Raw genomic sequence first — 13300 nt, forward strand, 5'->3', positions numbered from 1 at the left:
AGGTGTGAAGCTCGCCGAGGACGGAGCTGGGCAGACATCCCATGTGGCATGCCTTCGTTCTAGTCGCATGCCCGGTGTCACGAGGGTGAGAGCAGGGACCCAGGTTGTCTTGAGCAGTCTGGCCACCCTGGGGATGATGGGGGATTATTTCCGACTCTGCCTTTCGCTGAAGGGGGTGCAGTGAACAACTGTTTTGTGGTTTAAGACATCCGACGAAGATCTAAAATAAGGGACTTTAGACCCTGGCAGGACGCAGAGAGAAGGCACTCACGCCCAGCATCCTCACGCAGGCCCGACCCCGGGGGCTTTCCACAGCCGGACACTGTTCCGTTGGGCTTTCTTGGTCCGCGGTTTGGGGCCTCTCCAGTGGCTTAGTGCCAGGGGGCGGGGGCCGGCCTCTCTTCAGCTGTGCTCAGGAGACTTGTGGTGCCTGACTCCTGGCTCTGCACCCAGGGGTCACTCCTGGCAGTGCTTGGGGGACCATGTGAGGTGCTGGGGATCGAACCCAGGCCAGGCACATGCAAGGCAAACGCTCACACACCCTCCCCGCGGTACTGTCACTCTGGAGTGAACTTGTGGCTTCTGATGTGCAGCTTTGCGGGATGGGGCTGAGTCTCAGGGAACCCCGTCAAGCCCTTTCTCTCCAGACCAGACGACTCGGCCTTCGAGAGGCTTGGGGACCAGGACTGGACACTTCTTGTCCAGACCCATCTCCCCTGCTCCCCTTTGGCCTGGTGACTTTTCTCTCTTTTCTTTGTCTCCCTCCCCATCGCTCCTCCTGACTTGCCCTTAGCTGATTACATCTTACGCTGGGATATGCTTTAGCCTGACTTTCTGTGGGAAGCTGTTTATGGTCAAGACAGTAACAGACCACAGAGCAGCTGATAACCGTGTGTGTCGCAAGCCCTGCCCCCGGAGGCAGTGTCAGAACTTGCTTTGGTGGGTGGTAACAGACTTTTTTCTGACTTACTCAGTGATTTCTTGGGCCTGATTTCTGAGGGGGCGCCAGGGCCCCAGCCCACACCCTAAGGCCTTTTGAGGTGACCCTAGCACAGGCAGATGTTAGTCATCCAGGACCCTCCAGAATAAGGCTTTCGGGTGACCAGGGTCTCTGGATGGCAGAGAGGGAAAGTCCCTGAGACCTTACTTCGAAACATTTTGCATGAGACCTGATGGAAGGCCTAGGTTGGCCCCGCAGAGCTGCTCCTGCGTGAGGACTGTTGGCCTTGCAGGGTGCAGAAGTGCCACCGCCATGTCTCTGGCCTCAGCCTCAGTGTTTCTGCTGTGCTCAGAGCAGGCTTGGGGAACTTACAGGGTGCCAGGGATCGAACCGGGGTCAGCCCCGTTCAAGTCAAGCACTCTTTCCGCTGTACTCTCTCTCCAGTCCTCTCTTTTATTTCATTATATATATATATATATATATATATATATATATATATATATTTTTTTTTTGCTTTTTGGGTCACACCCGGCATTGCACAGGGGTTACTCCTGGCTCATGCACTCAGGAATTACTCCTGGCAGTGCTCAGGGGACCATATGGGATGCTGGGAATCGAACCCGGGCCAGCCACGTGCAAGGCAAACGCCCTACCCGCTGTGCTATTGCCCCAGCCCCTATTTCATTTTATTTTGTTGTTGTTTATTTTGGGGGCCACACCTAGCAATGCTCAGGGGTTAACTCCTGGTTAACTTAAAGATCTCTCCTGGCAGTGCTCAGGGGTTTATGGTGCCTGAGATCGAACCCAGCTTGGCCACATGCAAGGCAAGCACCCTACCCACTGTACCATCTCTCCGGCCCTTGATGTTTCTTCATATTACTCCTGCTTTGCTTTGGTTTTGGGGCCCTGCCCAGTAGTACTGAGTCACTACTTCCAGCTCAGAGATGTTGCTTGCTGAGCCTGACAGCTCCGTGCTCATCTCTGGTAGTGCCATGCTGCTGGGGGCTTCCCGTACCCGGAAGTGCACACGAGGCCTGTGGTCCAGCCCTTTGAGCCATCTTCGTGGCCCCCACCGTGGCATGTCTCTTGGTGCTGGCTGGGTGGCATAGTGGGGAGGAGATACTGAGTTTGGTCCAATCTGGGCTGGGTAGCGCCATGTCACCAATTATCCCGATTCTGAGTTACTAAACATTTTCTTGAGTAGGCCTGCATGGGGCGAGAGTCGGGGTTGGAGTGCTGAGTACAGGGATCTGGAGGCTGCAGAGGGTGGGGCCAGCAGAGGGCTGAGGGCACCCTGGCTTCCTCCTTGCGCCTCAGGGGGCCTCTCCAGTGACAGGAGACAGATCACAGAGTCAGCCCCCTGGGGCCCATCTGGCTTTGCAGGCTCGTGTCCACCCCAGGCCATGGGCCTGCTCTACAGGACACATCTCTGCGTGCTCAGCACGGGCGGGCGGGCGTCTGGTAGAGGAGTCTGAGGCCGGGATTAAAGCCGGGTGGAGCTGGGCCCCTTGCTGATGACAGTGCCATCCTTCTTGGGGCCACCAGGGGGTGCCCCCGCACCGCTCGGCTGCTGGAGAGCCTGGGGACGGTGGTGCCCTGCCAGGTCTCGGCTGCTCTGCCCAGCACCTGCCTGTGGCCACAGCTCCTGGGGTGCTGCCGTGGACCCCACCTCTCTCTCTCCCGAGCCCACTTGACCTTCTCAGATGACTCAGGTCCTCACTCTGGTCACTGGCGCCTCACACGCATCTCATGCTGTTCTCTGCTTGGGCGGTTGGCCTCACCCCTGCTGTGTGGTGCTGAGTGATGGGCAGGCCAGGACAGGGACGTTCATCCTCAGGACAGACACGGCCCAGCGTAGGTACTGTCAGAGTGCGGGTGGCCCTCGCCGGCTCTTGCGTGTGGGGGGGCGCCTTGGAGAGGCCCAGACCTGGCCCCCAGCCTCCATAGGCGTCACCTGTGCCCACGGCTGTGCCCACTGGACAGTCGTCACCAGGTAGACGACAGTGACTCCTTTACACTCTGCTTCAGTGTCTATCGGAAGCAGGGGCTTCCGATAGCGCTACCCACGGCGGACCCCAGCCCTACTCGGGGCCAGGGAAGAGCCACGTGGTAGAGCCCGACCCTTCTCCCTGCTGCTCTCCCCACCGCTCTCCCTGCTACACTCCCTGTAGCACTCCCTGTCGTTCTCCCTGCCGCTCCCCCTGCCGCCCCCATAGCTCTCCTGCAGCTCTCCCTGCCCCTCTCCTGCAGCTCTCCCTGCCATTCCCCTGCAGTTCTCCCCGCTACTCTCCTGTAGCTCTCCCTGCTGCTCCCCTGGAGCTCTCCCTGCTGCTCTCCTGCTCTCCTGCTGCTCTCCTGCAGCTCTCCCTGCCCCTCTCCTGCAACTCTCCCTGCCATTCCCCTGCAGTTCTCCCCGCTACTCTCTTGTAGCTCTCCCTGCACCTCTCCCCTTTGTTCTCCCTGCCACTCTCTCCTGTAGTGCTCCCTGCAGCTCTCCCCTCCACTCTCCTCGTCACTCCCCTGCGGCTCTCCCTGCCATCGAGCAGTTGCCCGCATGGACGTAGGTGGTCTTGCTCCTCGGCCAGCGGATGTGTGGCGAGGGAGAGGCTGTGGGAGGGAGCAGCCCCGGCTGGGTGCTGGGCACTGCTTTCCAGGACAGCTGGGGCCTGGTGCCGGGGCACTGGCCCAGATTCTGTCCCCCACCCCCCGCTGGCCTCACGCCGTTGTTTTCAGGCTTTGACCTCAGCGGAGGCTTGGTGTTGGGCTGCCGGAAGGGGCTTCCCCTCGGAGGAGCCATCTGCGGTGCCCTTGCGGCTGCAGCGCGGCCCTTGCTGCTGGCCCCGGCCTTCAGCCCCTGCCCCTGCTCTGCCCTGGCGGCCTGTGGGTAGCCCCAGCCTTTATGACCTTCCAGGGCTGATGGAGCAGGGTGGCCACACAGCCCGGGGACACAGCCGCCTCCAGCTCACTCTCTTCCCGGACACGCATGGCTAGGGGAGGCCCGGGGCAGGCTGGCACCCGCCCAGGATCCTCTTGCCCAGTGCCCAGCTGATCTCTGCTAAATTCCTTCCCTCTCTTTTGCTCACTGGGCTGGCCTCTGTGTGCTCCCCGCCACACCTAGAAGTGGGGTGGAAGAGCCTCTCTCAGCTCCCCCGAGCCTTTCCTCCTGGCATCTGGCTTAGAGCTTAAAGGGGCCGGAAGTCAGGTACATGGTGAGCCCAGGAGCCAGCATGAGGGCCACTGGCCTGTGCCTGAAGGCGTGTGTCACTTTCCCTCCAAGCTTGATCCATGTGGCAAGGCCTGGGGAAGGTGAGGAGAGGCCCTATGCCTCCCCGTCACCCCATCCCCTCCCCTGGGTCCCCTTGTTGGGACCGAGCTTCTGCCATGAGGTGCCCTAGGTTGGTGCCAGCCTCCCTGGCAGCGTTGGCCCAGATCCCGGGTGCTGGGTAGCTGCATCCTCCACACTCGTTCAGCCAGGCCCTCCCGTGGCTGGGTCTTGACTCTGCCTGTCACTTCCTGCCAGCCCCGGCCCCAGAAGCTCTGCCTCGTTGCCCTGAGCTGCGACAGACAAGGCTCAGGTGGAAAGCAGCTGGCCTCAGACCTCCGAAGGAAGCTGGACCCTGGGAGTGGAAGCAATGCGGGCATGTCCCCAGCACTGGCACTTCTGCCCTCCCGTAGCCTGACGGCGGGTACGTGAAACCGGCTGGTGCCAGCCAGAACCCAGCCTGACGTGGCTTAGTCTCAGGCTGACTAGGCTCGGCCTCCAGCGGCGCTAGAACTGCCTCCTCCATGTCCCCCACCTAAGGGAGCCCCATCTTTCAGGAGGGTCCTTCCCGGGGAGGGTCTGTGTGTGGCGAGGCAGTCCAGCGAGCAGGGCTCACAGCTGGCTGGGGGCATGACCTGGGAACCGGACAGGGGCGTGGGCCAGCTGGGGAGCGGGTGCCCCAGACGGCCTCTCTTAACTGCCGCACCTCTCCTCCCTGGCACGCTCGGGTCTCCAGGAAGGGAAGGGAGGCGCTTCTCCCGCCCACCTCCTTCAGCCTGGGACAGGGACAGGGACAGGGACAGGGACAGGGACAGCCCTCGCTCAGGGCCAAAGTGCGGGGCAGAAGGGTGTGGCCGCGCGCCCTCCCTCCCAGGTGAGGCTGGGTCGCCTCACTCTCTCCTTGGGCTGCGGCCAAGGCGCTTCTGGAAGCTGCCTTCCACTGGCACATGGCACATGGCAGAGCCCTCGAGGCTGGGCGCGGATGTCCCAGCGAGGGGCTGTCCAGGCGGCGCTCCGCGTGGTCTCTGGGGAGCTTCTTGGAACTTGCCCTGGGTGCAGCAGTGGCGGCTGGTTCTGCCCCACCCTCCGGCCCACGGTGCCGCCGCCGTCCGCCTGGCACCCTCCAGACCGTCGGATTGGCTGACTTCCTCGTGGAATGTGGAGACGCTTTCGTGCTTGCAGCCATGGGGACGAGGTGTTCCTGAGAGCAGGAGGGTAATTAAAGGTTGGCTGTGCCTCCACCTGCCACCTGTCCCGGGGCAGGGAGAAGGGTGGCGACCCGGGTCAGGGACGCCTGCACCTCCTGAACCCCCGAGAGACACTCCCTTAGGGTCCCTGCTGGTGAATTGACGTGATGCAGGGTGGGGGCTGGGGTGTCTCCCCGGCCTCCCACCTGCGGCCAGCCAGGTGGGGGGGGTGCTCCCCGAGATTGCTGGCCCGGGGCTGCCCCCGGGGTGGGAGACCCCTCGCCCCCGCCGCCGCTGCTGCCTCCACTTGCTCCCAGGGCTGCAGCTCAGCACTGGGGAGACGCAGAGTTGGGTCTCGGCCTCTCCCCTCCTGCTCGAGGGCTGCCTGCAGGTTCTGTGATCCTGCAGAGATGTGGGTGTGGGGCTTCAGGGGACCCCAGTTTGGAGGGTACTCACCCTCCTGCCCCAGCAGATGGCAGAACTGGGGCCCACAGGCGTGCGTGTTAGTGACACGGAGAACCCCCAGGGAATGGGGAGAGGGCCTGAGGAGAAGGTCTGGACTCCCCCCACCCAAACCCCACCTGGGTGGGGCTTTAGTTCAGCCCTGTGGCATGGATGCTTCCCGTGTCCGTATCCCTGGCAGAGCCAGGGCTCTCTCTCACAGGGGCCCCGCCAGGGAGATTCCGTGGCTGCTCGGAGCTGAGCTGGGGACAGTCCGCAGTGCTGCCGACGCCAGCGCAGGCAAGAAGGTCTGTTGGGTGCTAGGTGGGGCTGCATTGTGCAGGCTCTGCGCAGGGAGTGGCGGCCCTGGCAGAGGCGGTGAGGGGGCTTAGTCTGTGCTACAGACCCCGGGAAGCGTGGGGTTAATGGTTTTGTGCGGTGGCTCCCACACAGGAGTGCCAGATGTGGTGCTCTGGCCCCGCTGTGCCCGCCACCAGCGCATGCACGGCTGCCAAGGAGCTGATGGAAGGGGTGCTGGGCGCATCTCTCGGGGGCTCCCTGCTGGGGGCCCCACGGGGTGGCAGGGAGTGCCCCTCCTCGGCCTCTCCCCCGGGCTCTGGGGCCTGCCCCTTCGCGGGGAGTGGCAGGGTGGCACTGTGGGCCCTGGGGAGCTCGTCGCACATCTGGCTTTGGTTAGCAGGCAGTGGTTCCTGAAAACCCTTGAGCTCCCCAGGAGAGTGTCATTGAGTGACCTCTGGGAATGCAGAAGTGAAGGCCGGGAACACGCTGTCCTCTCACTCTGCACCCCGGCCAGCTGGCCCGCGGGACCTCTCTGGGGGCCCTGAGGCCGGCCGTGGGTGAGTCTAGAGGAGGGGCCGCCCTGCCCGGGGACCATGCCAGCGGCTGCCTTTCTCTAGGCCCCAGAGTAGTGTGGGGCCCCCCCCCCCGTGACAGGGGCCAAGACCCTCCTTTCCTGCCTCCCCAGGGCCCCGGGGAGAGCCTTGGCTGGAGTGGCCGGGAGCTGCCTGCCCCGGGGAGCCCAGGCGGGGCGGGAAGATCACTTTCAGGGCTGGCAGCATCTAGAAAATTTCAGGAAGTGGAGGGGGCTGGGCTGCCCGGCTGCCACCTCTCCAGGCTGGGCCAGGGCTGGCTGCCAAGCCCATGCTTGGTACTAGAGAGAGCGCAGCGAGAGCAGCAGGCCGGCCTGCTGCCGTGGAGGCCGCTGCTCCCCGCGCCGAGCCCAGGCTCGGTGACAGAGCGGGAGGCGGGGTGGGGCCGGAAGGGCAGGTGGAAGCTGGGAGACCAGCTGGAGCTCGGGGCGGCCCACAGGCCTGGGGATGAGCAGCCCCTGAGCTGCGTGTCAGGGTACAGTCCTCCCCGGTGCATGGCAGGGGGGCAGTGAGAGAGAGAGAGAGCAAGAGCGAGCGAGCGAGCGAGCTCAGCCGACCCCGCTGGAAGGGCAGCGCCTGTGATGCTTGCGGAGCGGGGAGGCGCCTGAGTCGGATGCAGGAGCCGCGCGCTCTGCACCAGCCGCAGGCGGCGCCTGGGTCTTGGCGAAGCTGTGGTCGAGGGCAGGTCTCTCACAGCTGGTGGCAAAGGCCAGGGAAAGCCTCCTGCTCTGGGGGCTTCTGGGTGCAGTGACGGTGAGGTGTAACCGCGGAGGATGTCACGCAGTGATGGGGCAGTGAGCACGTCGGGTTGCCGGGAGTGCCCGGGGGTGGGCTAGAGGCCAGCCCAGGGGACCATGGCAGCGAGGGGACTGGGCAGAGCCAGGGGCGAAACTTGGGAACATCGGAGCCAAGTCGCAGTGGGGAGCAGAGGGGCCGGGGCTGGGGAAGAGGGTTCCTGAGGGGGACCCAGGGCCTCTGAGGACCTGGGTTGGAGGCTTCCCGCGGGGGAGCGTTCCAGGCAGACTCTGCTAGAACTTCCCGGAGTGGCCCTTGGACAAGAGCGGTCAGCCGGGAGGAAACTGGAGCCAGGAGATCCTGGACCAGCCCAGACGCTCCTGGGGCCAGGCCACAGGCAGGAGGATTTGGGGTAGACAGCTCGGCTTGCGGGCAGAGCCGCGCCGCCATCCCTCACGTCTGCGCCGAGCAGAACTCCGCTCAGCCGTGGCCCCGCGGTCTGGGGCGCCCAGGGGCAGGCCTCGAGGCGCGGCTCCCGAGCCCAGCGCAGGGAGCAGAGCTCACCCCTGCCTCCCGGGCGCCCCTCGTGTCCTCGCCTGCCCTCGGTGGCGGGGCCAGGGCTGGGTGGCCGGTCTCCCACGAAGCTCTCAACAAGTTCCAGGCCTCGCCTCCTGAGCTCAGATCCCACCCCCCCCTCTGCCAGCCCCCCTGCTCTGCAGGACGTTGGTCTCTGCCCGCCGGTCTAAAGGACCTGGGGCCACCAGCCTCTGCGCCTGGGCACCAGGTTTCTCGAGCCGGGTCAGAGCGAGTTCAGAGTCTCAGCCCTGTGTGGTCTTGGCCAAGGGACTGGCGACCTCACTGCCTGCTAGTGTGGTGTTGGCTGGCACGCTGTCCCCTCTCCCCTAGTCACAGGAGGCCCGGGGCTCAGCTGGGGAAGTGTTTCTGGGATGGCCTTGGACCTGGTCTCGGGGTTCCTGGTAGGGAGAGCTCCGCAGGCAGTGGGCAGGATTCTCGGCAGTCTCGGGGGCTCGCTGTGCGCCGCCAGCCCACACCACCCTGCGTTCCAGCTGTGCGGGAGCTCCACTCCCCAGCTGCAGCGTCAGCAGAGCGCCACAGCCAAGCACGAGATGTTTGCTCCAGAGAGGCCCGTCTGCCGGGGGGGGGGGCGGGGGCGGGCCCGAGAGCACCCCCCTTGGCTTTGCACCCTCCTTCCCCGCAGCTCTCTGTCGCCACCCCAGGAGCACCTGATGCCCACATGGGGTGCCGACGCCTGTTCTTGTGCCCCGCCAGTCCGTGCAGGTGGGCCCTGGTATCCCGACTCATGTCCAGGCTATGGAGGGGCCATCCTGCTGCCCTCTTGACCCTGACCCCTCAGTGCTCCCTGGCAGCTCGCCGGGGACTGAAGTGTCTGGGCCGTTAAGTCAGTATTTGGAAGGTTTGTCCTGAGCCAGAGACTGTGGGAGATCATGTGAAGGAGGGTGTGTGTGTGTGTGTGTGTGTGTGTGTGTGTTGGGGGCAGGGCAGGGGGTGGTGGTAGGGTTGGTGTAGAGGACACTAGAAGTGGTGACAGCCCTTTGGACATGCTTTCTGTCCCCTCTGTGGCTGGGAAGTGGACATGGCCAGGAGTCCAGCACACGGGCTGCCCCTGGCCTGGGGCTGAGCTGGGATGCTGGTTCCCACCTGCCCCCTGCTAGGTGTTGGACGGAACGGGGAACTAGGAAGGCGAAGGTGCGTGGGGAACTGTGAGGAGTTTGAGCCATCCCCGGGAAAGAAGCCTCGTGGAGCTGGGGCAGCAGAGTCTCACCGCTAGAGAGTCAGGGGGCACCATGCCGGGGGGCCGGGGGCTGGTGGGCCACCAGCAAGAGGTCTGAGGTCTGCCGTGTGCGTCCGGCCTGGCCTCCAGGCCCAGCTGAGTTGGAGAGAAGGGGCTCTCTGCTCACCAGCTGGTAGTTACTGGCCAGATGGAAGAAGGGACAGTTTGGGACTGGCACCTGCTGGTCTGGGGCAGGTTCCCAGGGACAAGCCATGCTGCTGCTATGCCTGGTCAGACCCTCACTTCTCCCTCCCTCCCTTCTCTCCTTCGTCCCTTCCTTCCCTCCCCCCACCTCCCTCTTCTTCCTTCCTGCTATGCTCAGGGCTTCACTTCTGGCTCTATGCTCAGGAGCACTCCCCAAGTCCTGAGCACTGACAAGTGTGTCCCCCAGAAGACACACACACACACACACACATACACACACACATACACAGAGAAAACAATGGACCACTAAGGGCATTAGCTTATTTTAAAAATGGATTAATTTTGCACACATAAACCTGTTCTAGAGGTTAGAGTGATAGTACAGCAGGGAGGGTGTTTGCCTTGCTTGCAGTTGACCTAGGTTCAATCCCTGGCATCCCATATGGTCCCCTGAGCACCACCAGGAGTAATTCCTGAGTGCAGAGCCAAGGAATAACCCCTGAGCATTGCCGGATGTGACCCAACATGTAAAAAAAACCAAGAAAAAAAACCCCATTGGTTCTTTTTAAAAGGTGGTAGCACTGCCTTAGGCTCATGGATGTTAAAGCCCGGCAAGGAACTGAACAGGGCTGTGCTGTGCCCAGCCGCCCTGCCCCTGCCCGGCAGGAATCATCGGCGCGGGTTCCACACGGATAAGCCCGCGCAGCGCCCCCGGCTTCCTGAGGCAGCTCCCGTTTCCCGTGCCGGCGGCTGTCGGGGGAGACGTGCCCGGGCCAGGCTGCCGGGCTGCAGAGGATGGATCCAGTGCAGGGGCGGGTGCGGGGGCCTGTGGAGAGGGCAGAGGGTGTGCCCGGCCCGGGCAGAGGGGCAGTGGAGGGGAATAGGGGCCAGCGGCTTCTGCCTCTCGTTCCCCGGGATCTGTCCCGCTCTTTTTTTTTTTTTTTTTTTTTGGTTTTTGGGTCACACCCGGCAATGCACAGGGGTCATTCCTGGCTCATGCACTCAGGAATTACTCCTGGCGGTGCTCGGGGGACCATATGGGATGCTGGGAATCGAACCCGGGTCGGCCGCGTGCAAGGCAAACGCCCTACCCGCTGTGCTATCACTCCAGCCCCCTGTCCCGCTCTTGAGTGGCCGTGGGGCAGTCAGGCTGAATGGCGGGTCATAGTGGAGGCCACCTGCAAGTCTCGCAGGAAGTAGGGTCCCACGAGCCGCAGAGGATGTGAGGGCTGCCTGAACTCCCCCAAGTGAGTCCCCCGCCGCCTCCCATTCCACCCATCTCCGGGGACGTGCTTCACCTGAGACGGGCTTCCCAGGCCCCCCACCGTGGGAGGGTAGAGGGATGGGTGCCCTGTTCTCCCTCTTGGACGGCTCAGGGTCGCAGCCTTCAAGGCGGAAATGTTCCCGGCATGACCCTTCCAGTCAGCCTCTGGAGAGGGAGAGTGTGGAGGCCTGGGGCGCGCCTTCCCGCTGTCCTTGGTACTGCCACTGTGGCCGGTGTGCCTGTTCCCTGTCCAGGAGTAAACCCTCCTGCCGTCTGTCTTCACCCCACAGTGAGCACAGGGCAACCTCAGAACCCCTGCAGGGGCTAGATGTGACCTATTCTGGGTGTCGCCAAAAAAAGTGATATCGGGCTGATTGACGGGGAGAGGCCTCTAGAGAGGGGCAGCTTCAGGAGAAACGGTCGCCTGCCAGGCAGGGGACAGACCACGGCCGTGGTGTGATGATAGTGACGACTGAGGGACGTCACTCAGGTAGGGGTGGAATGGGGGGTGCAGAGGTCCCATAGACTTGGGACCTCAAGGAGGCGTCACGATGGCTCGGGGGTTCAGGACAGATGTCACCATAACCTACTGGGCCATGCCTCCTGTTGGGCCTGCTCGCCAACACCTCCCTGCTGTCCTCTGGGACTCGGGTGCCAAGGACCACCTGCCTCCAACTCTCATGCCACCCCTCTGCCCCTTCTTGCCCTTCGCTGTGACCTCATCTTGGGCCCATCTTGCTGCCCTGCCCCTCTGGTTTCTGCTGTGGGGGGTGGCACGGGGTTGATTCGCCCCTTCAGCCCCAAAACCCTGGAGAGCAGGGCCCTGGCATTCTCAGCATCATCCTCAAACCTGCCTCAGAAGGGCCTCAGAGGCTTCGGCTTGGCCGTGGTGCCTGGGTCGGAGTTTCGCTGATCATCTTGTCATGCTGATGATTGGCCTGACCCCCAGGGGCCCAGCACATCTCCAGGGCCTTGGCCTGCCTGCCCCAGAGTGGGCCGTGGGCCACCAGGGAGATAGAGCTGGGTGCAGAAATCAGGGCTCCCGGGGCCCAGCCCGGCAAAGACTCAGCCTGACCTGCCCTCCCCCATCCCTCCTTGATTTTCAGACCTGAAGCTGCACCTGCAAAGTACCGACTATGGCAACTTCCTGGCCAACGAGGCGTCCCCACTGACCGTGTCGGTCATCGACGACCGGCTCAAGGAGAAGATGGTGGTAGAGTTCCGCCACATGCGGAACCACGCCTATGAGCCCCTCGCCAGCTTCCTGGACTACATCACGTGAGTGTGTTCCTGCTGCCCGCAGTGCCCACCCACCCACCCACCCACCCATCTGTGCATAATCTGCTTCAGGTGGGCCACCCCTGTTTATTCCTCCACCTCTGGGATCCTGCAGCGCCCCTGCTGAGTACTCCTTGGGAGCTCGGGCCCCGCATGGGCATGGAGAGAGCGCTGAGCCTGGCTCCTCTGACCTCAGCCCGCATCCCTGTGTCTCAGGGATGAGGGAACTGGGGGGCTGAAAGCCTGCCCCTCCCCGCCAGCTGGGAGCATCTCCTAAGCCCCTGGAGAAGCTAAGCCAAGGAAGAGGCCTTGAGCCTGCAGCGGGGGCCGTGCGGCTCGGAGGGAGGGAGAGTAGCCCCACAGGTCAGCAGAGGCTGCAGGGCTGGCTCGTGCAAGTGATCCGCAGGGGTCAGTAGGACTGTGCATGCGGGACCCTCGGCTACTCGCTAGCTTCCTTCCACCAGCCCTTGACTGCAGCCCCCGTTGTAGGGCTCTGGTCCCCCATCCCTACCCGTGCCTGCAGGGACGGTGCCGGATGCTGGCCTGACCCCACACCCTCCCACTGAGCTGTCGTTGCCAGGCCCCGCCCACTCAGGGGGCTACCACCCCTCAGGTGGGCACAGGTTCTCATTGGGCCTACAACCGCCCTGGTCAGGGTACAGCCTCCTGGTCCTGCTGGGCTGCAGAGGCTGGGAGTGGGGGATGGGTTTCCCTGCAGTACCTCATCTGCCAGTCAGCCTCTGGCCTGGGCCTTGGTGTCCCTTGCTCCTCAGCCAGCTCTGGGCACACACCCGGAAGCAGTTCCTTTATTGCCGGGCCCAGCCTTCACCTTGTTTGCTCAGGCACCTTCAGCTTATGGGGCACATGTTTGGCCTTTACAGTTGACTGGCCAGAGACTTGGCTCCATGTCAGGGGTCAGAGGGCAGGTGCCATCTATCTGCTGCCCCCTTGGCCACCTGCCTACATTGACAGCCCCGGACATGACATGCTGCCCTCCAAGGCTGGGTCTTCAGCCTGCCAGGCCCTGAAACCGGAGAGGGCCTGAGCGTGACTGAGCCGCGCGCAGCGCCAGCTCTTTGCTGGAGTTTGGCTGCCAGCACCGCGTGTGCTGAAGCAGCCAGATGCTGTCCTGGGGCCTGTCCCCTCCCGCCCCTCTGTTCACGGGTGAGTGGGGCTCGCGGCCCCTCACTCGGGAAGAGCGAAGCAGCCACGTGTCAGCTGTGGCTGGGTTGGCGGTCTCCTGGCTCATGGCCCAAGTGGATCATTGTCCTTCTGACCTCTCAGCTCTCCATGTTACCACCTGCCCTGAGCAGATGCCCCTCTCTCCCGGGCCCTTCTCTGTGCCC

The 13300-nt window shown here is 63.5% G+C and overlaps 1 protein-coding gene across 1 annotated transcript in view; it reads left to right on the forward strand.

The window, feature by feature from the left end:
- The window catches only part of ATP6V0D1 (ATPase H+ transporting V0 subunit d1), a 34739-nt gene that overhangs the window by 12041 nt on the left and 9398 nt on the right, over positions 1–13300 (forward strand). Inside the window, exon 2 of the mRNA XM_004600600.2 lies at positions 11783–11954. Coding sequence (XP_004600657.1) covers positions 11783–11954 — 172 coding nt within the window. The remainder of the gene's footprint in view (positions 1–11782; positions 11955–13300) is intronic.

The sequence above is a fragment of the Sorex araneus genome, chromosome 8 (genome assembly GCF_027595985.1).
Source record: "Sorex araneus isolate mSorAra2 chromosome 8, mSorAra2.pri, whole genome shotgun sequence".
Classification (NCBI taxonomy): domain Eukaryota; kingdom Metazoa; phylum Chordata; class Mammalia; order Eulipotyphla; family Soricidae; genus Sorex; species Sorex araneus.